Below are 24,785 nucleotides of genomic sequence, written 5' to 3'. Positions count from 1 at the left end.
ATTTAATCTTATACGTGGCATTAATAAAGTGATACGTCATGGTATAAATGATATAAGTAAAAGAATAACAGAAAAAAAGCAGTAAAGATGGAAATTACGAATTTTTAATTAAGTCAAAAAATGGAATGCAATGGAAATGTAATTTAAAGTTATATAGTATTCTGTATTATCTTCTGTATGAAAATTATAAGATCATAATTCAAATTTACAAATTATAAATGTTATAAAGAAAAGTTCATAACAAATTTCACAATGAAAAAATTTAAAACCTTTTGCTACTTTAATCTTTTTCAGATTGTCCCTGTTGACCTTTTGTAAGAAGATATTGAGCTAGCGGGTAGCTTGTATACCAATTATCAGTTGTCAGGTTATGGTTGAAACCTTTGTACGCACCAGTTAGCCTTTTGACAATGTCAATACTTGAATTAAAAGCCTCACAAGGTCCTGAGGGTTGATTGCCACAATAAATTTCGAGCTTCAATATATAAAACAATCATGAGTCAACAACCGCAAAAATTTTTGGGCCATACTTTGCGGGCTTGTAGGGGATGAATTGAATAAAAGAGTATCTCCCGCGAAAGGGTTCCAACTTCTCGTCGATTGCGAGTTCGTCTTCGTCACCTGGTGTATAAAACTTTTGACATTTCTGATTGAAAGATTCAAAAAATCCTCTTATTGCAGCAAGCTTATCAGTTTTTCTTTGCACATACCTTTGTGCCTTTATCATGAAATCTAATAGCAGCACACAGGTTTCTGAATCACTTGAGACCCATGACCCCTTGCAAAATTTCAATTCCAGTACTGTCTTTTACCCATGCTTCCTCCAAATTGAGTTTTGACTTTTTTTTTTTTTTTTTTTTTTTGCATCCTAATAAAATTCCTAAAGAGGCCAACATTTCTGCTCTATTAGTATCACGCATGCTTCTCTTTGAGATATTTTGGAGGTTATCTGCAATCCTGTTACATTTGAGATAAATATTTGTATATTGTATAATAGCATCAATCATATTTGTATTTATGATTTTCTGGAAAGCCAGAAAGCTCATCATTTATATCGTCACAAGTTTTGGCACTTGGGCATATTTTTTTCATAACATTTTTTCGAGGCATTCTGACGAATTTGCTCTTCAGGGGAACTTTATTCCACATATAAGTTTCCTTTTCTTCTTTCAGAAACTTCCAACTTTCTTCTTTTTGTAAATTGTTTTTACAAAAAAGTCCTCATATTTTAAATCACTCATGTCATTTTCAACATCACTAAAATCGTCATTTGTTGGGGAAAGATCATTTGAGGAAGGAAAATGAGGATGTTTAGAAACATTTCCCTCAGTTTCTGATTCACTTTCATGATTAGAATGTTCGATGACTTCCGATTCATCAACATCAGATGTGTTATCCAAATTGTCGGAGTCTTCATCAACTGAGACTTCTTCTAAAATGCGCAAATAATCTTCAGAAGGTACACTATTCTTTCTGTACATACTTGAAGAAGCAGCGTACTGCGTTCACCTACACAACATGTTCGCAATAACTGCTTTCGGAATTAAAGCGAAAACCAGACTGGCCAGAAATACCAAATGCATTGCACTCATGGAATATTTGTAGGAGGATAGAGGAAGGGAGGAAGCTCAGGAAGAGGTTGTCTAAAAATTACAGCCCAAAAGATGGCATTGGCGTACTCTGAATGCCGGCTCCTCCATTGCAGGGTTAAAAATGCTTTTTGCATATTATTATCAGACTTCATTGTATGAACTTTTTTTTTTTTTCCTTAAAATGTATTTAAGAGTATCTCATTTTAAATTCAAGCACATTCAAGTCTCAGTACCTAGATAATTTGTGTTTTGAATTCTATATTGTTTGTCACTTAAGATATGTATGCTTTGTCCTTGATCATAATCTGTAAGAATAAGTGTAGGAATATCAACTTGAAGAAAATATAGTTAGTATTCATACAGTCCATAAGAGTCCTGAGTGTTTTTTATTTTTTTATTTTTTTTAGGCAATTTTTAGTCCTTAATTATGGCCAAAATTGGCAAAGGGTTCTTAATTTTACTCATCTGATATTTCGGTCAGTTTTTTACAACTGCTATGTATGTAAATGAACATTTTGGAGGAATATTTTCTGGCGATTTCATTGACAAATATATATTTGGTTTGTTATCATATAGATTAGTTCCTACTTCTAATATAAATGGTTTCACGTCTCTACGTCAATTGAAACATAAACATTTTGAATTTTTTTTTTTTTCCTCTTTGCTGCTGATGAGGAGTTTATAAAAATTACATTTGGACGATCTGAAAATTTTCTGACAATTTATTTTCTTCTTTACAAACATAGCATTGATAAATATTGTCGCATAGATAAAGTAACTGTACAAATGAAGAGGCAAGTACTCAAGTGGGAACTCATGACTTTATTATTCAAACTGAATGAGTAACCAGTTATATACACTTGATGAATGAGCTGGAACATTCTAGACTCGAAACGTTCTAGAAAATGGAGAAAATTCTCTATTATTTAAACATAAAGGAAACAAACTGAAGGAAGGAAAGTTAAGCAAAAACCAATTTTTAGGCAACTTGCCTTTGATGGGTTTTGAAATCGGGACCTTTCGGTTTCCGAATCCTACGTCTTACCGAGTCATGATGTGCTCGATTGAATGGAACAGTTGTCGCTACATTATTATTAAAGTAATTATAGTCTTTATTAATAATATTTAAGAAATAATATCAAATTTAAATATTTTTAATTTCTCCCATCAAATTTTAAAGTGACATTGCTTTCTGGTGACATAGAAATGTTTGAATCGGAAAATAAACAAAATAATAAATGTGAAGCACAGTTTCTGAAACACTTCTTAAAAAAAAAAAAAAAAAAAAAAAAGCTACTGTAATAATTTTTTAATTTGATTTGTCTTCTTTTGTTTTCTTCTTTTCTTATTTGACTTTTAGAAATTTTCATGTTAAGTATTTTTCACATTCAGTTATATCAGAGTATTCAAACATATATCGGTTTTCTGTTTTCTGTGTAAAATTTACTTGACACTTTTCTTTTCCGTTTTCCCCCTCCCTTAAAAAGTTTGCTTCTACAGAGAAAGTTTCAGAAAAATGTGACAAAATGAAAGATGTCTGCAAGGTATTAACATGTAGTCATGTTTTACAAAAAGGTTTTTTCTTAAAATTTTTTTGAAGAACAGGGAAAAAAAAGGATTAATTCAATTTCCTAATTTTGAATGTATACCTTTTTTTTTTTTTTTTTTGTTAATGAATATATTTCTTTTATTTTTCTTTTTTTTTACTGGATATTGTTAATAAATTAGTGTCATTTTTGCATAATGAAACTCAACAGTGTCAAAAATAAATGAGCACCAAACAATATACAGTCAAAAGTCTTTCATCCGGACTCGTCGGGACTTCGGCGATTCCGGATTATTGGTTTTTCCAGATTATAGATCATCAGTTTAAATCTAGTAAGATGGCATGCAGAAATTATAAAATTAAAAATATGAAACCGTAATTTATGAAATAAAGAGCAATTATGATCTAAAGGGTATCAAAATTTACCAAAAAAAAGCTTAATATTTATTTGTTTACTTTATTAAACATTTCTTTTAATGCGCGCATGCGTAAAGCATACATTACGCATAGTTGAAATTAGAAAATTGCAACCAGAAAACTATTTGATGAGTATTCGTGATATTTATAATGGCGAGGAAATTGATTTAAATTATATCGGAGTACATCGAGATGAAACACTACATTTAGTGAGGAAGTATAAGCCGAATAAAATAAAAACATCTGCCCTGAAGATGAAGATAGTGCTGACAGATCAACTTCCAGTTCATTGCGCGTTGCAACGTTCCCCCTTCCCCCCCATAGAGCAGCATGAAATTGTTAAATAGATTTCGGAATGGTTAGAGAAACAAAGGATATGCCTTTATCCATTTTTTGTGCCAATTTTGGCGGTACGGCTTTTTTTCTTAGATTAGATTAGATTATCCATTTTTTGCAGCAATTCCACTTTTTGTTTGATGGACATCGAAACATGCTTTCGCTTTGTAGATCCTTTGGCAGTTCCAGAATCGGAAACTCTTTTTGACATAATCGAAAGTTCAAGCTTACTTTTTATAAAATTGCTCTAACAGTCTGCAAAACATAATAAGCCGGATCCAATTTGAAGGAACGACGCAATCTGCAACATTAACTGAAATAGATAATTAGATGTTGGAAAATATGACCTATTGTAACCCTTTTTCTGCATCATCTCTCCTCCTTGAAATAATTCTAACTTTTACTTAAGGTTTAGTTTTTATTTTAAAGGAATATAGCAATTACTTCTACTTTGTTTTTCACTGCCACTGTTTGTATTAAGAACGAACTGTTCCAGCCTAATTAAGATGCGAAAACGAAACTTAATCTTACGTCATCTGGAAAGCTTGAGTCATGCCGATAGCTGATTGGTTGCCGTGAGATTACGTCATGTCTACTTCAGGTATAAGTATCTCGTGTCACTCTGGCTCATTCCTTCTGGTTCCAGTTTCATTGCTCCTTGGTGTGCTGTTTCCAGCCCTCATTGGAAGATGATATTGCGATGCGTGCCATCCAGCGATAAGTACCATGGTTCCATTCCGAGAGGATGGTTTCTGGATTCTGCAAGGCGGCTACGATGTGAGCGACTGCTGTGGGCGGCATCCTGTTTCTACAGTTCGGCGGCAATAGATTCCAAACTGTGATTTCTGGTGAGCAACTGCTGTGGACGGCATCCTGTTATCATGAAGGCGGCATCTTCAATACAAGTGTTTTTCCAGGACTAGCGGCGATGTTTTCCAAGCTGTGATCTCTCGTGTGTACTACAGTGAGCGGCTTTAGCGAGTGCAAGTGCACTCCAGGTTTAGTTTAATTTTTCAGGTGCCTTCTTAACCAAAAAGCATGGACTTATTTATAGTGAAGTGAATTTCATATTAACCGCATAGTTTCTGTTCTGTGATATGTTTTTCGCGTATTGAATGCCAGTATTTAAAGATCAGATAATATATTTACTATATCATTAATAGTGTAATATTCTTTATGGAAAAACCCTTGGGGTCAATGAATGATCAACTAAGTGTAATTTTTGATAATGATTATGTTACACTCTTTAAGTTTCTGATATTGATTAAATTTATTCATTGTGTTTTTATTTTTATATATATTGTTAATAAATTGGTTAAGTTTAAAACTTTTGTCTTCAATGTCTGCACGGTATATAACCTTAGTGAGCTTCTATTGCTATTTCTGCTAAATGTTTTATAACTTTAAACTTTGCTTTTGCATCATTAGATAATTTTAGCTTAGCTTATACCGTTCGCTATTCATTAAATGCACATGCGTAAAGGTATTACATGCATGTGTAAACGCCTATGCGTATGCGTGAACGCATTATGTGTTGACGCATGTGCAGAAAGTTTGTAGCTTTGAGGTCCGGATTATAGATCATTCCGGATTATGGGTGTCCGGATTAACGACTTTTGACTGTATTGGTGCAAGAGGATTCTACCTATGTTTTGATGCAGTAGTTTTAAAAAAGAATTTGTACCTACACTTGTACTTAAGGGTTATTCTTTTTCAGCCATGTTAGCCTCTTCTTTTTTTTTGGGGGGGGGGATATACTCTTGATATTATTGCCTAATAGGTAAGCCCGAAGATATTTAAAACTTATAAATGAGTCTGTTGCAACTTCTCTCTCTCTCTCTTTTTTTTTTTTTTTTCGTTTCTATTTAAATGTTTGTGAAGACTCTGTTAATTTCGATTTATGTTCTATTTGAGTTAAGCAAACTTTCTAACTTGTTAAATATGTATTTCATGGCTATTCTAACATATGATTCTTGAATAAAACTGTGCTAAATAGAGGATAGTGTACTTAAACACCTTAACTGTGTTAAATAAAAACATGTCATATATAAGCATTGAAAGTTACAAAAGTGGTTATAATCTTGCCCTGTATCTAAAAATGGTTCTAATCTAATGGGCCTGCATATATAGAAAAGGATGTTTTTATTAATACAGAAACTGAAAATTGACAGTTTAAAACAATGTTTCTTAAACTGTCGGTCACAATCCTAAATGGGATCATGGAAATTTAATTCAAATATATGTATTTAGAGAAACATTAGTCTTCATTATTAATTTATTACGCTACATTTTTTGTATAGCGTAGTTATAAAATCATAAGTTGTATATTATATTTATATATTGAAGTATGTCACTAAGAGCATCAAAATTCATGTGTCACTTTGCGGTTTCATCATTTAAGTTATTTAAGCAAAATATGCTACACACATGTACTGAGAATAAAGTCAGCTTTGCTGTGACTAGTTTAGTGATGGCGCTTTCCAGTACAGACAGTTGTATCTGTTTCATCACAATACAATGCTGCATTTTGTTTTGATCGTCTAAAGTTCGTATTTATTTCAATAATTATTATGAGATGTTATTTTATTTTTGTTTAAGGATAAAAATACTTTTACTCATGAATAAGTGGTTAAACTTGAGTTACAAAGGTAATGATGTGGAAGGCAATGTCACAAAGTCACTTCATGCAGGTTCTAGAAGTTAGAAAGAGACATCTAAGATTCGAAAAAGAAAATATGAGGAGACACTCTCTCATTTCGATTTTACTTTCAACAATCATTGAGGTAATGAGCAACTTCTTTGTTTAATTTGAAAAGCTATTTTAGCTCGTGAGCACGAAACCATCAAAATTAAAAAGACATCTTGAATCTAGTCATCCTTCCTACGTCAATAAACAAAAAGAATATTTCGAATGTTTTGCAAATAAACGAAATCAATCAAAAGCTTCAAATAAACTTGAAATAAAGGAAAACAGTATTTTGAGAAATTTATCACTGTTATTGAAAAATATTTACTCACGTAGTGAAGTTTCATATCTGATTGCTGAAAATAAAAGGCCATGCACCATCAGAGAAGATCTTGTATTCCCTGCAGCATTTTAAAATGGCAGATATACTTCAAAGTATGATATTTCAAAGGTAGTTCAGCTGTTAGTGTATTTCAAATACATTTATCAGGAAAACATCAATGAATAATTGTAATTTTGCAGTTATTTGGAAGAATAAGAGGAGAAGATATATATAGTAAAGTTTATTAATTTTTTTAAACTGAAGATTTAGAATTGAAGAACTACATTTTCAAAAGTGATGATTGGGGGGGGGGAATACTGTTTTTAAAAAATTTGATGAAGTTGCTGGTCATGAACATGGAACTTTTAGATACTGCCTGATTCATCAAGAAGCCCTTACCTGGGGAAAGTTTTATTAAAAAGTCTAACATATGGAAGACTAGTGTGAAAAATGATTCAGTTAAAATGTTTTTGGCTATCCACAATTTTATATTTAAAAAAAAAAAAAAAAAAAAAAAGTAATTGGGAAATTTAATTACTAATTTCTCACATATCACTTAACCGTAGAAACGTAGTTTTGCAAATACTTAACATTGAATTTTGAAATCAGAGGCTACTTTTAATTAACCTCAGTGAGATTAATCATCTGTATAAGAAGAATGAAATCGAAGAGAAATTTATTAAGCTCTTAACTAGAAGTGTCAAATGTTACACAAAGATTTAATTTGTTATGAAAAAAGTTTTAGAAGCAGTAGTTTAAAAGATTCATTTTATATGTCTCAGTACACCATACACAATGTTATTATAAAAATTGTTCTTGAAAGAATATTAACAGCATGCTGAAACATTAAAAAATTAAGAGATGAAACAGAGAGTACTAGGACCATTGATTTGTATACTGAAACAAATAAACTGAGAAAAGATCTGATGTTTATATTCAGAGAATTACATTGTAAGAATTCAGAGAATTACATATTCCCTATGTAACTAGCAGTGTAGAGACATTAGGTTATTTCAAAGCAAGAGACATGATAAATGATCAATGCCCTCGACAGGACTCGAACCACGGACCTCTCGAATACGCGCCGAGTGTTCTGACCACTACACTACGAAGGCATGCTAAGAAGGTGGGAGAAATACCTTATAGCAGGTTTTCTGTGAATAAATATCATATTATATTTGTTCCGTTTGCCACGTAAATAAAATGTGTCTTCGTCATAGAACGTTAGTCTGCATATGAAATTATCTATGCTAAATTTCATCCATTTGAATTTCCGGCAGTGCGCGTGCTTTGTCAGATTTGTAAGACTTGAACTGCAGGTAGTTTGTGACACACACTATCATTTTGCTTACTTGTCTGTTGCCATGATGCATGGACTTTGTGAGACTTCAAGGCTCAATGGCACAAATGTTTTCTGTCAATCCATTATAGGCTTTTGCTTAGTTGTTGACCTTTGGAGAGAGCAGATATTTTTGTATTTAAAGTTATATATATATATATTTTTGGGGGGTATAAAATAATAACATTTGTAAATCCATAAGTATTACACCAAAAGATTTTAAAATCTAATTAATACATTAGATTTTTGTATTTACAGTTTATCATAATATTTCAAAAAATTATTTTATGGCAAATCTTAATTTTTTTCGCCTAATTACTGACATGAACATAATAAGTGGCTTCCAAAGTGTTAGGATACTCTCAGTTCTAGATAGAAGTAAAGTTAAACACAAATTCAATTAGAATTTTTTCAAGCAGTATATCTTAAATATCTTTGTTCTATTCATTATAAATCTGTATATGAAATTTATATGTATAGTAACCCTCTGACTGCTCAATTTGTGGACTGAAATCGCTTCAAAAATTGTGTATTTTTCCTTTATATTTTAAATCTATATATATATATTGGAGAATTGGAAAATGCACTTTTTCCTTTCTAGACAATATCTTTTATATAGATTTTTATCATGAGAAACTAAGTTGCTAGAAAAAAAACAATTTCAGATGTTATCAGAAAATAATAATAATAATAATAATTTTTTTAAATAAATTTCAGTCGAATTTCAGTTAATTTCTATTTATTGCATAATATTAAAAAAGTAAAATGTATAAAATTTAAGAAAATATGAAGCGCTGAGGGAAAAATACCTTAGAAATGCAGTTTAATATTAATTAATAATTCAATAATTTAATTAAATAATCAAGATAATCGCTGAACATTTTCTAGCAGCCATTTCTGTAAGAAAAATGCGACAAAAAGTAAAGTTTGAGCAGTTATACCACGTGCTTTCAAGTGCCACAATTTAGTGGACAGCTAACAATATCTGTTGGCCAAAACGTAAAGTAAACATCTAATATTGTATATAATTTATTTCAGTGATAGTTAAATGGGGGAAAAACAGGATACGCTCCTCAATAAAGGAAGAAAAACACATGTCCCGCAGGATGAGCAGATTTTTGCTATATTTGAGTTGCCCGTGGAAATTGTGGGATGAGCAGCCAGGGTTAATTCATTAAAATGAAATTTAGTAAGCAGTACAAAAAATAATCCATAAAAGTTCTGTGACCGAAAGAAACTATGAAGGGCATCAAAATGTTTAATTTTAAAAATGTTAATTCTTTGCTCAAGTGAAACTTTCGGTACTTTTCCGTTTTGCCGGCGCAGGCAATGAAGTAGCCAATAATGGTACAACTAATGCCAAATGGAATATCCTCGCTCGTAACCTTATACGCCTCATTTACAAACTACTCACTCACTTTTTACATCACTTATTGTTCCTTGCTGTCTCTCTCTGTTTGCCAAGTTTTATCACTTCTGGCCACTCCTTCATGGTGTTGCATTTTCAAAGTTGGGTAATGTATAATTATTTCTAATGAATATTTATCTGATAATTATTTTATTTACATTCAGCTTTGGTTGGAAATGCTAAACGAATTGAAAGTATAGATGATAACTTTGAGTCTTTATTTACTGCCCTTAAAAACAGATATGAAAATAGAAGGTTAATAGTAAATAGTCACATGATTCCTATGTTTAGATATCACATTTGAGGTTGCTGAAAAACTGAGAATGCTTGTGAATTCTGTTCTAGCTTTAAAGAGCAAGAAAAAGTGTGGGATTAGAGTTTTAAATGTAACGAACAGTGAAATGAATAATTTCAGTGAAAAGTTGTTAATAAATATGGTACTTTTCCATTTTGCCGGCACAGACGATAAAGTCGCCAATAACGGTACAACCATTGCCAAACAGAATATCCTCTCTGGTAACCTTTTATTCTTCATTTTCAAAACAATTTGCAGCCATTTCTTATCAGATTGATTGTTTCTTTCAATACGAGTATACAATTACATAGAATTTTTACCAGATAGTTCAATTTTGTGGCCTAAGGCCATTCGCCATTCGCGGTAATTAAGTCAATTGGGATGCAGTCACACTGCTCACCCGAAAACAAAAATATAGAAAAGTCAAAGGGTTAAATTCATAAATTCTAATGAGAATGCACTAGCGAAGTGAAGCACTGCGGTTTTACATAATTTCTGATTAAGCTATTTGTATGAATTGAAATAATTCTTGCATTTAAACTTATATTCCAAATTAAGATTGAAATTAATGTAGATAATTGAGTGAATTAGATTTTTTTAGCATAGTTTACGTGAGATGAGATCACTTGCGGTCATGTGGCATGAACCGGTGAATCAGGACGTTGAACCATGAAAGCTAAGTAAATTCTTAAATTAATGTCTTTTTACAAATTTTTTGCCTTTATTATTGGCTTTTTACAAAATTTTAAACGATATTAAATTGTTTAAGCCTTCAGAATAAAAAAATCTTAGAACTAACATTTGTTAAAATTTTTTATGTTTATACTATGTGTTGTTGCCAATAAAGTCCGCTTGGCGACATGTGCTCCGGTGAAACAGAAAAGTACCAAAACATTTTAATAAAATTTTGATTGGGCATATAAAATGCATTGCTTTAATCTAAAAAAATTCGTTGGTGATGCAGAGAAATCCCGTTAATTTTGTCTAAATAAATTTCAGATAAAGTTGACCCGAATCCTTCTGCCATTCTTATTACTGGGGTGTTACAATCTGTTTATTTAACTTGAAGCTCAGATCTATCATTTCATTAACAGTCTTCTAGCCAATTTAAAGTTCAAATTTAATGACCGCTTTCATGAAAATACCAATACTACTTGAGATTTATTGACTTGTGAAATCAGAACACCACACAATTCATTAAATCTCGCATTGTCATTAAAAATACAATAAATAGGAGGGTTCGTATTAAATGCTATTTGATCTGAATTGTCTTGAAGATTCAAGCAATGGTTTAATCATTGTATATTGTACAGTCAAAAGTTGTTAATTCGGACACCCATAATCCGGACCTCAAAGATACAAACTTTTTGCGCATGCGTCGCGCTCACGCATGCGCATATGCGTTTACGAGTGCGCATAAGACCTTTACGGCTGCGAATATGTGTGTGCACATGCGCGTTTAATGTGTAACGGACGGTATAAGCTAAGCTAAAATTATCTAATTCAGTTAATGTTGCAGATTGCGTTGTTCCTTAATCTTCGAATTGGATCCGGCTTATTATTTTTTCCAGACTGTTAGAGCAATTTTATAAAAGTAATCTTGAACTTTCGATTATGTCAAATAGAATTTCCGAGTAAAAGATCTACAAAGCAAAAGTATGTTTTGAAATCCAAAATCTGTTTATCAATTTCACGCTGCGGCGCACAATGAATTGGAAGTTGATCTGTCAGCACTATCCTTATCTTCAGAGCAGATGTTTTTATTTTATTTAGCTTATAATTCCTTACTAAATGTAGTATTTCATCGCGATGTACTCTGTCTTTGATATGATTTAAATCAAGTTCCTTGTCATTATAATTCGCTTCCGATAGTGAAGAAAGTGACCCAGAGGTTATTGAAAACGAAAAAATTTCGATTGACAAATTAGTCGGTATTTTCGACAGAGCAATTATAGGACTTCAACAGCGGAACTTTGTAACTAAACAAGAAATTATGTCTGTTTAATAGAATTAAAGAGAAAGTATTATCACATAAAACGAAGCAACTTAAACAACTTATATTTAAAGAAATGTTTAATAAAGTAAACAAATAAAGTTCTTTTTGTAAATTTTGATATCCCTTAGATCATAATTGTTCTTCATTTCATAAATTACGGTTTCATATTTTTAATTTTGTAATTTCTGCATGCCATCTTACCAGATTTAAACTGATGATCTATAATCCGGAATCGCCGAAGTCCCGACGAGTCCGGATTAACGACTTTTGACTGTATTTAATTCTGTTTATTTCAATACATGGTACATGGTACATTACTAAGTTTATCTGCATAAATATTATGTATTTTAAATATTAATTTTATTTTCATCTTTATCAAGTATTTTGCTAAATAAAAGCATTCCTTCACTATTTCAGATTTTCTCGGTATAAAAGTAAAAAAAATTAAAAAGCTAAAAAATCAGAAAGTTTAGAATGTCTAATTAAATGCCTATGTATTTTACATCAAAATTATATTAAAGTCAGTTTGCAGTTCGTTTGAAATGGTATCACTGTGCAGATTGAAAACCTCCAGTTTTCTGGAAGTTTTTAAAATTTCAAGACTAGCAGCTATGATTTCTATAAATATATATATATTGAAAATGAACTATGTCTAGCACTTCATTATTCTGTTTATTTCTTAGCATTGCTAAATCGTTTTACACTCAGCTAAAACTGGTCTGATCTGTTAGAAATGTATGGGATACCCAATGTTTACTCTAAGTAATGTAGATATAAACCCACCACACTTCGAGCTATAGAAAGCCCAAAAGATCACAGGGTTGTCCGAGCTGTCGTGGCACAAAGCATTTGTTTCAATTCACATTGACAGTCCCGTGAACCCCGGCAGACATTTATTAAAATTTTGAAAATATATACAAAAATGTACATTACATTTCATAGGCGGTGCCATAGCACTTACATGCTTTGGATACATATCCAGGTTTGACTTGTACAGTTTGGTCTTGGTGGTAGCAATACATGGTTTAATACAATTGATGCAATTAATACAATACAATTTTGACTATTTATCAATAGATGGTATTGTTTTGAAAATTTAAATTAATTAGTACAATATTTAAATGAATAGTACAATTTAGTGTTTCACTAATTCAGTTTACATTAGTATAGTAATTCAATATACAGTACAGAGTCCGAAATCTAAATGTTCATTATCCGAAATGATCTAAAATTTGGACCTCAAAACCACCACCAATGTTTCTCTCGTAGGCTTTACGTATGCGCATTTGATTCCCCCCACCGTGCATAATAAAACATCTGGAGAGTCACAATTCTTAATTTCGCTTCGACACTAAATAAAATACCTTGTTATTGAAGAAACAATCATTTTAGCATAAATTTGTACGATCAGTAATTTGGTTCCGTTGTGCATATCTGCTTGGCATACGTCTCAAACCGAAACATTCCACATAGCTACATCGTTGATCTGACGCCAACCTGGCGAATCATTATTTATTATACATGAGTAATGACTCATATAGTGATGCCTAAACAATTTTTTTATGTTGGTAATTGAAAAATAAAGGAGTATGTTAACTTTTTATGTTGACATTACGCTTGGCGATGATTACAGATTTAAGTTAAATGCGCTGAAAAATGTTGACGAGGAAAAATTTACCAAAAATTTCTTTCCATATGCTAAAAATAGATTTTGTTGATGATACTCATAAACCCAAAGATTATATTTAAGGCTATTTGAGTTAAGAATAACTGATTTGTTATTCTCATAAACTCAGAACCAGCACCAGGGTTCGTATGGCTGCACTAAGTCTTGGAATTTAGGACTCACAGAAACTGTATCAGGGGGTAAGATATCTAGTGCCTGCCCTCAATAAGACTTAAGTATATGTGAGAATTTATTTAGTCAGAACTCTGATAAGCCTTAAGCATGTGCAAGAAATAGACATAAGTATAATAAATAACTAAACTAATACAATTCAGGCTTAATTGTCTCTGTGCGCGATAGAAGCAAGATAAAATTTAACGCAACAATTTGTCATTAGTCGCCAAGCTCATGCATAGCCAAATATGTACAGTGAAGGATAGCTAAATGTGATGATGATAGCCACTAATTTTAAAGGTTTTTGGATATCACAAAACAAAGGTGAAATTTCCCATTTAACAGATTTTGTAAAAAAATGTGGAGAAGCGGTAATAAATGAACATGATATAAAAGAAGTTTTTCATTGTGATGACAATGCTTCTCAATCATCAATCAATTAATGAATGGTGAAATCTGTAGTATGGCTCTAGATCCAGAAAATACTGCTACCAATAGTGAAGAAAGTGACTGAAAAGTTGCTGAAAACGAGAAAATTTTGATTGACAAGTTAGTCGGAATTCTCAAAACAGCAGTTACAGGACTTCAACAGTGTAAATGAACAAGTGATTATGTCTGTCTACAGAATTAAAGAGAAAGTATTAGCACAAGAAAAAAAGCAACTTAAAACAACTTACATTGAAAGAAATATTTAATAAGGTAAACAAATAAATATTAAGCTTTGTTTGGAAATTTTAATACCATTAGATCATAAATCATGATTTCATATTTTTAATTTTATAATTTCTACATGCCATCTTACTAGATTTAAACTGATGATCTAATATCTGGAAAAATCCGGAATCGCTGAATTCCCTACGAGTCTGGATTTTGGACTTTGTACTGTATATATTCAAATATAACACTGTTTATATATTCAATAGATCAATGATAAATAGTTCATTAATCCTAATAGTTCCTAATAGTTTATAATTGTAATACTTCATAGAAGTTCAAAGGAATACATTGGCATACAGTTCACAAATAGTTCATTGCTATATAGTTCATATATAATATGTATATAGATCATAAGAGTATATTTATAGGATATTGGTAAATAATTCTTAGTAGTTCATAATAGTTTATTAACAAAATTATAGGTGTTATAAACAACAAAAATAATTATAATAGTTAATTGACATTTAGTTCTTATAAATTAGTGTTTGTAATAGTTCTTAATAGTTAATAATAAATAATTCCATAATTAGGTAAACAGTTCCCTATTGTTAGTAGTTGCTGTAGTTTATGTCTATTCAGCAGGATTATTAAATTCGTAAGGCTCTAGATTAATAGTTAGAATTTGCAATAGTTCATTGTCATTATTATTAGTATCATAATCAACAGATTAATAGACAATGACATGATCATGTATAATTTTTAAAGTTAATATATATAATAGTTTATAATAGTACATTGACATTTTGGTTGGTATCGTAACCATTAGATATCATTATAATAGTTCTGATAGATATAATAATAGTAGACCAACAGCCATAATTATAATACAGTACAAAGTCTTTAATCCGGATGTCCATAATCCAGAATGATCTATAATCCGGACCTCAAAGCTACAAACTTTCTGCGCATGCACATAATATGTTTACGCATGCGCGTTTAATGTATAGAGGACGGTATAAGCTAGGCTAAAATTACCTGTACAGATTCTAAGGCATTTCAGTTAATGTTGAAGATTGTGTTGTTCCTTAATATTCTAATTGGATCTGCCTTATTATTTTCTGCAGACTGTTAGAGAAATTTTATAAAAAGTAAGCTTGAACTTTCGATTATGTCAAAAAGAGTTTCCGATTCTGGAGCTGCCAAAGGATCTACAAAGCGGAAGCATGTTTCGATGTCCATCAAACAAAAAGTGGAATTGCTACAAAAAATGGATAAAGGCATATCCTTTGTTTCTCTGACCATTCCGAAATCTGTTTATCAATTTCATGCTGCTCTATGGGGGGGGGACGCCGCGGCGCGCAGTGAACTAGAAGTTGATCTGTCAGCACAATTCTCATCTTCAAGGCAGATGTTTTTATTTTATTCGGCTTAATTCCTCACTAAATGTAGTATTTCATCTCGATGTACTCCGTCTTTGATATGATTGAAATCAAATTCCTCATCATTGTAAATATCACGAATACACATCAAATAGTTTTCTGGTTGCAATTTTCTAATTTCGACTATGCGTAATGTGTGCTTTACGCATGCACGTGTTGAAAGAAATGTTTAATAAAGTAAACAAATAAACATTCAGTTTTTTTTGGGGGGGGGGGTAACTTTTGATACCCTTTAGATCATAATTGCTCTTTATTTCATAAATTACGGCTTCATATTTTTAATTTTATAATTTCTGCATGCCATCTTACCAAATTTAAATTGATTATCTATAATACAGAATCGCGGAAGTCCCGATGAGTCCGGATTAAAGACATTGTACTGTATTTCATAATAGTTTCTTGATGTAAAGTTTATTATATGATTCCGTTTCTTTTATTTGAGATGTTGTCATTTCAAATGATAAGTTTGTGTCGAATTCTTTAAGTGTATAGATCACATTTTGTTTAATGTAAATGCTTTCACTTGATAGCGTAAAGTACAATACTTAATAAGTTAGTATAGTAGGTTTGTATGACAAGTTATAATTTAGTTTTAGCTCATGTGATAGATTTCATCAGTTTATTTTGTAGCATAAATGTATTTATATCAGTATTGTAGTAGTCTTCCTAATATTTTTGTGTTGCTTTCTTGTGAAGCACTTGCTCTCAGTGTATATAAATATATACATTTAAATAGGGTTGTTGACATTTTAATTATATTATTTTTGTGAATTAAGATGAAGTGATTTTAACTTGTTAGTTGTAAGGATGAATTTAATCTAAGATGTCATATTCAGTTCTTGTGATTATTTTGGTCACTTCCTTTTGATATATTGGATAGTTTGATGCGTAAGCAGGGTGATGTGTATTAGGGTCAGTATTATTAGCGTCATTATGGAGTTTGCAGTTTATACATGATGGATTTTCTGCTTGCCATTCTCTGATATTGTGAATGTCACCACAGAAAGCACAAACTGAGTGGGTAAAGTCTTAACATATGAAACATCAACGTAAACCAAAAAATTATACGGTTTTGTGACTTCTCCTGGCCTAGTTGATAATATTTTGTTTCAGTAGTATTTTGAAGGCTAGAGGAAAGCATTCAATTACCCATTTTATTCCATTGTTTCTTTTGTCATTTATTTTAAAAGCTGATTTTAATTCGTTCTCTTCCAAATTAGTTGCTTGTTTAATTACTTCAGTGACATATTCTGGTCCAGTATTGTTAGGTAAATTGTTTATTGTGCATTTAGGTTTTCTTTTGGATGGTACAGTCAAAAATCGTTAATTCGGACACCCATAATCCGGAATGATCTATAATCCAGACCTCAAAGCTACAAACTTTCTGCGCATGCGTCGCGTTGACGTTGAAGACCTTTACGGCTGCGAATATGCCTGTGCGTGTGCGCAAAATACGTTTACAAATGCACATTTAATGTACAACGGGCAGTATAAGATAAGCTAAAATTATCTAATTCAGTTAATGTTGCAGATTGCGTTGCTCCTAAATCTTCGAATTAGATTTGGCTTATTATTTTTTGTAGACTGTTAGAGCAATTTTATAAAAGTAAGCTTGAACTTTCGATTATGTCAAATAGAATTTCTGATATATATTTACTAATATGTAAAGGATCTACAAAGCGAAAGTATGTTTCGAAGTCTATTAAACAAAAAGTGGAATTGCTGCAAAAAATGGATAAAGGCATATCCTTTGTTTATCTAAACTGTAACGTTTGTTTATCTTTAACGTGGCGGGCGCAATGAATTGGAAGTTGATCTGTCAGCACTATCCTTATCTTCAGGGCAGATGTTTTTATTTTATTTGGCTTATAATTCTTTACTAAATGTAGTATTTCATGTCGATGTACTCCGTCTTTGATATGATTTAAATCAAATTCCTCGTCATTATAATTCGCTTCCGATAGCGAAGAAGTGACAGAGGTTATCGAAAACGAAAAAATTTTGATTGACAAATTAGTCGGTATGCTCAATACAGTAATTATAGGACTTGATCGGCGGAACTTTGTAACTGAACAAGAAATTATGTCTGTTTATAGAATTAAAGAGAATGTATTATCACATAAAAAACGAAGCAACTTAAACAACTTACATTGAAAGAAATGTTTAATAAAGTAAACAAATAAATATTAAGCTTTTTTTTTTGTAAATTTTGATACCCTTTAGATCATAATTGTTCTTTATTTCATAAATTACAGTTTCATATTTTTAGTTTTATAATTTCTGCATGCCATCTTACCATATTTAAACTGATGATCTATAATCCGGAATCGCCAAAGTCCGGATTAACGACTTTTGAACTGTATATTGAGAAAAACTATATTATTGATTTTTTCATTGTTTTCTATTATGGAGTTAATCTTGAGTATTTCTTCTTTGTTATTGCATGAAACCGCGATACCACCTTTTCGGATATATGAATTTTTTTTTTATTTTTTCATCAACTTTAGAAACTGGATTGTATTTTCTAAATTATCTTCTAATTCACGATTCGTCATTTAAGCCTTTGGGATAATAAGACGTGCTGGTGACTGTCTTTTAGTTGGAACTTTATTTATTTTGGCTACTTCTTCATATGATCTGGATCCTTCATTTTGTATTTGATCATGAGATATAAGAGTCTTATATGCATTACTGGTATTTTGACAATAAATATCAGATTCTTTATTTGGTGATATATTCGGCATATTATTGTAAATTATAGGTGAAAAATTGTATGCATCCTGGATATAATTTTGTTGCCGAGGAGTTCTTTGATTTGATGTTAAAATTCTTTGATTGTGTGAAGATATGCGAGTCCTTTTCATTTTCATAGTTGGAGCTGATTGGTGATAGAGCTACGTCGTCATAGAATTTTCTTGTTTGGCAGCTAATAGATGATGTTGCTGAATCCATATATCTCTTGGAAGTGATATGATGACTAATATCATTAGAATTGTTTATTTCATTATCTTCATATAAAGGTGAAGACGAATGTGGTTTTTTGAATCAAGTTTTGAATCTTTTATAAAATCAACATATTTGATTTTTAAATATGAATTCTTAGAGACCTCTTTTGTCAGATATTCTCAAGTTTGTAGTAATGAAATATATGTGAAACATAAGCATTTTGAATTTTTTGATCCATATTATCAGTGTTATTAATTGTGCTTTGTGAATTAGTATCAGTATTGCAAATCCTTGAAGGATTAAAACATTGAAGGAAAGCCGTTGGTTCAGTTGAATGATATGTATCAAGTGATGTTAAACTTGATGATCTAGAGTTTTGCATTATAGGTTGAAGATAATGTGAATCTTATTTATTTTATTTAAATACATTATGAGAGTTTAGTTGAGATTTATTATTATTATTATTATTATTATTTGTTTATTCAATAAGACTATATATATATATACAGTACAAAGTCCGTAATATGGACTTGTGGGGACTTCGGCGATTCCGGATTAGGGGTTTTTCCAAATTTCAATCTGGATCATGAATTTCAATCTAGTAAGATGGCATGCAGAAATTACACAATTAAAAATATTAAACCGTAATTTATGAAATAAAGAGCAATTATGATCTAAAGGGTATCAAAATTTACAAAAAAAGCTTAATATTTATTTGTTTACTTTATTAAACATTTCTTTCAATGTAAGTGCACTCAATGTTTAAGTTCATTTCTTCATGAAATATTTTGGCATGAGCCATTAGCATTGAACCCATAAATGGCACACCCTCGCGACGCTGTCCGACCCATTCAATCATCACTTTGTCATGATCGTCACTTTTAGCATAACGAACCCTTTTTCTGTTATTCATTGCAATTGGGGTGTCAGAATCCACAAAAAATTCAAAAAGTTGCTTTTTCTCTTATGTCATATACAGTTGACTTTCCAATGTCATACTCCTCACATAATTTTGAGACGGATGCCCCTTTATCCATTTTTTGTAGCAATTCCACTTTTTGTTTGATGGACATCGAAACATGCTTTCGCTTTGTAGATCCTTTGGCAGCTCCAGAATTGTAAACTCTTTTTGACATAACGAAAGTTCTAGCTTAATTTTTATAAAATTGCTTTAACAATCTGCAAAAAATAATAAGCCAGATCCAATTAGAAGATTAAGAAACAGCGTAATCTGCAACATTAACTGAAATGCCTTAGAATCTGTAAAGATAATTTTAGCCTAGCTTATACCGTCTGTTATACATTAAACGCGCATGCGTAAAGCATACAAAAAAAAGTTTCTTTCTTTGAGGTCCGAATTATAGATCATTCCAGATTACGGAATTTGTACTGTATATATCTGCTTTCTATTAATACATATTAAATAAGCAGTTGATATTAAATGCCAAAAGTTTCAATTGTTGTAAAAATATAAGGGTTAAGGAGGATATTAAATTATTATTTATCTTTAATGTTTATGTTGTTAAATTACATGAGAAATGTCAAGTTGTCTATATCCTTGTAATCTTTTAGTATGATAAGATAATGTTATACAATAATATTAATATTATTATACAATAACTATTAAGATAATGTTAAACAGTTTTTTAATATTTTAATATGATTCTTACAAAGTATTTATTGCATGTGCTCTATTAAAATTGATATGTCAACGATGATTTTCTATGCATTTAAAAAATAAATGTTAATGAAAATTCAATATTTTATAAAATATCACATATATTTATATAAAAATTATATATTCTGAAAGAAAAATATTTTCTCTATTTGACTATATTTTTTGATACAGTAGGTTGAGTTTTACAGAAATATAAGCTATTTTAAAGATTTGACTGCAGTCTTTGTAATATTAGTTTAACATTGAGTATTGTTAAATTTTAATAATGTACGAACTTGATGACTTTGGATGACAATATCTTTTTAGTCCTTAATCATATATTATTCCTATAGATTATATCCTCTTGTGTATCTTTTTGAAGGCTTTAAAATTATATAAAATTTATTCACCTTGGACAGGTATTTACGTAGTTCAATTTTCTGGCTTTAGAAGCTCCTAAAAATGCATTCAACACAGTTAATGTCTTGGAATTGATTTACTCAGCTAAGACTGAAGTACCTGTCTATTTCTGTTAGTTTATAGCTTCATATTCAGTGATTTATCTGAAATATTAATAATGAGGCAGATATGTAAGCTGCTCGCAGAAAGTATACCATTCAAGATTGGAACATATATATGGCATAAGTTTTCTGTAATTCACAGGTCTGATTTCTGTTTAACTGGATTTTCTTGCTATTAAATTCCCAACACTTAAAGAATTTATTTGTGTTTAATAATTTTCTCTTATTTTAACAGTAATTCATAATCCTTCTGTATTTTGTTATCTAGGAATTTTTCCAGAGCCTAATAAAGATCCTGTTATCCAGATTGCAAACATGATTATTCGACAGGGGGAAAAAGATCCTTTTATTCGTAATGTTTTTACCCTTAACTCCTGTGCTCCAATCATAGGTTCTCAAGTTCTTTCATATGAACGTGAGAGAGATTTATTGAAGGTAAGTTTTTGGTAATTTTAAAACTGAATCGTACTTTAATGTTATTTAAATTTTTTAAATGATTATAAGTTGAAGTGTGCACTGCGTTGGGTAAAAGCAAATACAACTTCTTTGATTCAAAACAGTTTTTCTTTTGTTAAAAATTAATTTTAATTATTTTTTGTTGCAATGCTTATTAATGGATTAAATGTCCATGCCTTCCAGTTGATAAAACACCTGCTAAATTGTGATTCTATTATAAATTGCTCAACAATAAATACTGTGTTATTTATTTTCATTAAATTACTCTTTTTTAATTAAATGAATTGGGATGAAAACATTGATGTTCCTTCATGAATAAAATTTGTAAATAAATAATAAGTCTCTTTTAAAATACATTAATGGAAATACTATTTCAGAGGCTGGCTAAATAAATAAATAAATAAAAAATGTCTTAGGGGTTCTAAAATAGAAATGTTCAAATATAACTAAATGTTTTATAACAGTAAATTTAGTTTTATTAATTGCAATAATATTTTATTTGTTAATGGATATGTTAGGTTACTTATCACTTTCAATCTGATTGTTTTGAGCCACTGAAGCTTCTCGCAATCAAGTGGCTGACACCTCTTAATGCTTATAGCTCAATCAAACTTCCGATCCGTGTAAATAGCTTTGCTAAAATATATCGTAGAGCTGTGGTCTCAAACTTGCAGCCCACAAATGCATTTCAATTATGTATTTGTTGCAAAGATTTTAAACTTTTAGGTATTTAAGTCTAAGTTTACATTATTGTCACTAGAAACTAACATAAATAACACACGTGAAATTTATAAATAGAGCTAATTAATTTGCAATGTGATATAAATCATGTTCAAAGATTTGAAGCTATGAATTTGATTAACTTATATTTACATTTGTGTAAAAAATAAGTATGCACAGTTATAAATTTTTGCACTTAGGATAATTTCTTTGTTTAGAAATGCATTTGTATGTGAACAGCTTTTTCTTAGCTTTCTTTCAACAGAATTTTTTCTAGAAAATAATCACATCTGTCGTAGATCATCATTTCAAAATTTAGACAAGATTTCAAAACTCTCTTTCAGAAAGGAAGTTTAATTAATTCTTTTTAATCCCTTTACCCAAAAAACGTTTTGTAGATTTTATAATGCTTTTAAATAATTAAAAGTTTCTATGAGACCTTTTATGGAATATTAAAGTGAGAAAATTTGTTTAGAGTTTTTTAAAATTATGGCCCAGTTTTCTATTTTCTATAAACAGCATGTTATATTTTCAGTAAAATTCTGTGTTAATTAATGCTATATAATTTATTTAAGATTCTGCATGTGGGACCTGTAAAAATTCCTCACATATTTTTGTAGCTCTCTGTACAAATTTGTATAGAATAATTTTGCGTATCTCTATAAAATCTCTATCTATAATTCTATCGAAACTATATCTAAAATTTTGTGATATTCTTTAAAAAATGTCTACTCTAGTTTGTAGAAAGGAAGGTGGGCCCTAATTCTGTAAAATTCTTTTACAGCAAGCAGTTTAACACTGTAATTTTGTATGGAATTATTTAAGACATATTTGTAAGTGAAAGATCACTCCTTCTTGATTTAAAAAATAGTCTATTGAAATGCAGTAATTAAGAATGGAGCAGGAAAACTTTATATAATGTCATTTTCAGAACACTAAATTTTCTATGATAGAAAGAAATGCCATTTATGAAATTTTATATAAACTGTGTAGTATGTTTGAGAAGAAAATCCGCAGATTTTTTGTTCAGAAGCAGATCTCATTGCATATACACAAAATACTTGTTTATCAATATATATATATATATAATCAAAAGGTTAAGCATACTAATGAGGCATTTAAATTTGTTACTCATTGGTGCTATATATGAATAAGATGTAGATGAAATAGTAATATGAATAAGTTTAAAAATTAGTTTCTTCTATTTCTTCTAGCTGGTTTCTCTATGTTTTTTCCACTTTTGAAAAAAATATCTGTTGCATTGGTAATGTAGCATATTTTAAATGAAGAAAACACATTACAATTTTAGAACGCCTTTCAGTTTTAGAGACATTTTTGTAAGGAAAAGTCTTTTTAGTCAAACTAGGACTTATTTATCGTAAAGCTTAGTTATAAAAATTAAATACATCAGTTTTCTTTATTTACAACTTTTTTTTTTTTTTTTTGAAAAATAAAAACCATACAAATTAAATTTTAATTGAAATTTATAAATTCTTTGCTTTAATTATTTTATCTTTATGTTTTATTTTTCATGTGCAATAGAAGATATTTTCTTATATTTTCTTACAAATGTTTTTGTCTGTTTTTGTATAGTCCTGGGCTGATTTTGTTCGTGATGTTGATCCAGACATCATAACAGGATACAATATACAAAATTTTGATTTTCCTTATCTATTAAATCGAGCTAAACACCTGGAAGTCACAACTTTTCCTTTTCTTGGAAGGATGAAAAATATCCGTACTATCATGAAGGATTCTATTCTACAATCCAGACAGATGGGAAAGCGGGAAAATAAAGTTATCTTTATTGAAGGAAGAGTGCAGTTTGATCTATTGCAGGTGATGTTCTTAATTACACATATAGCTAATTCTAAATAATAATCAAGTTAATTCCATTTTTATAAATTTTAAAATAATTCAGTTGCTGCATTTATTTTATTAATTAAATGAATAGCAATAATATCCAATTATGTCTGCACTTGTCATTGTTAAATTCAAAGAAAAATTTTCCTTTTTTACTTCCGTGTACGAAGTAAAAAGGAAGTATTGTAATCGCGAAAAGCTTCAGGCAGCATATTTCAACGAAAATATCCACTTTGACCGCTTTCGAATGCAATTTAACGATGTTTTTGCGTGATATCTGTGCGTAAGGACAGAATAAAAGACACCTTTCCTCCAAAAAAATTATAAAACTGCTTTAAAATTAATTCTGAAGAGAATTTTTCGTGGCGTTTGTACGAACGTATGTACGTGCATGCGTACATATCTCGCATACGTACCTACGTACGTATCTCGCATAACTCAAAAATGAGTAGCCTCAGAACGTTGAAATTTTGTATGTAGGACTGCTATAACATGTACATCTGCACCTCGTATTTTGGTTGCAATCGGCCACACCAAACATATATAAATATATTTATATATATATCCACTCAGTATCTTTACTCTTATATGTTTGTAAATTATGAATTTGTTACTTTAAAAATGATTGAATTATGTTGTTCTTATCTTCCGGTTAAGGTTTTTATCCCTTTAGGAAATCTGCAAGCAATATTTATAAATTATCAACAATTTAAAAGCAGTTTAAGTGCGGTTAAGCCTAATTTTTAAAT

The 24,785-nt window shown here is 30.4% G+C and overlaps 1 protein-coding gene across 2 annotated transcripts in view; it reads left to right on the top strand.

Annotated features, from left to right (window-relative positions):
• Positions 1–24,785, top strand: part of PolD1 (DNA polymerase delta 1, catalytic subunit) — a 156,046-nt gene that overhangs the window by 36,433 nt on the left and 94,828 nt on the right. For both annotated transcript variants that reach the window (XR_015043066.1, XM_085823925.1), the window contains exons 7-8: positions 21,266–21,432; positions 23,767–24,012. Coding sequence is in view for 1 of the 2 variants with exons in the window: in XM_085823925.1 (XP_085680051.1) it covers positions 21,266–21,432; positions 23,767–24,012 (413 nt within the window). In the remaining variant the exon portion in view is untranslated. The remainder of the gene's footprint in view (positions 1–21,265; positions 21,433–23,766; positions 24,013–24,785) is intronic.

This window comes from Stegodyphus dumicola, chromosome 9 (assembly GCF_044657685.1).
Source record: "Stegodyphus dumicola isolate Sdum_Otavi_A_Nest chromosome 9, ASM4465768v1".
Taxonomy (NCBI): domain Eukaryota; kingdom Metazoa; phylum Arthropoda; class Arachnida; order Araneae; family Eresidae; genus Stegodyphus; species Stegodyphus dumicola.
The sequence above is the reverse complement of the archived record's forward strand: the minus strand, read 5'-3'. Positions and strand labels throughout refer to the sequence as shown.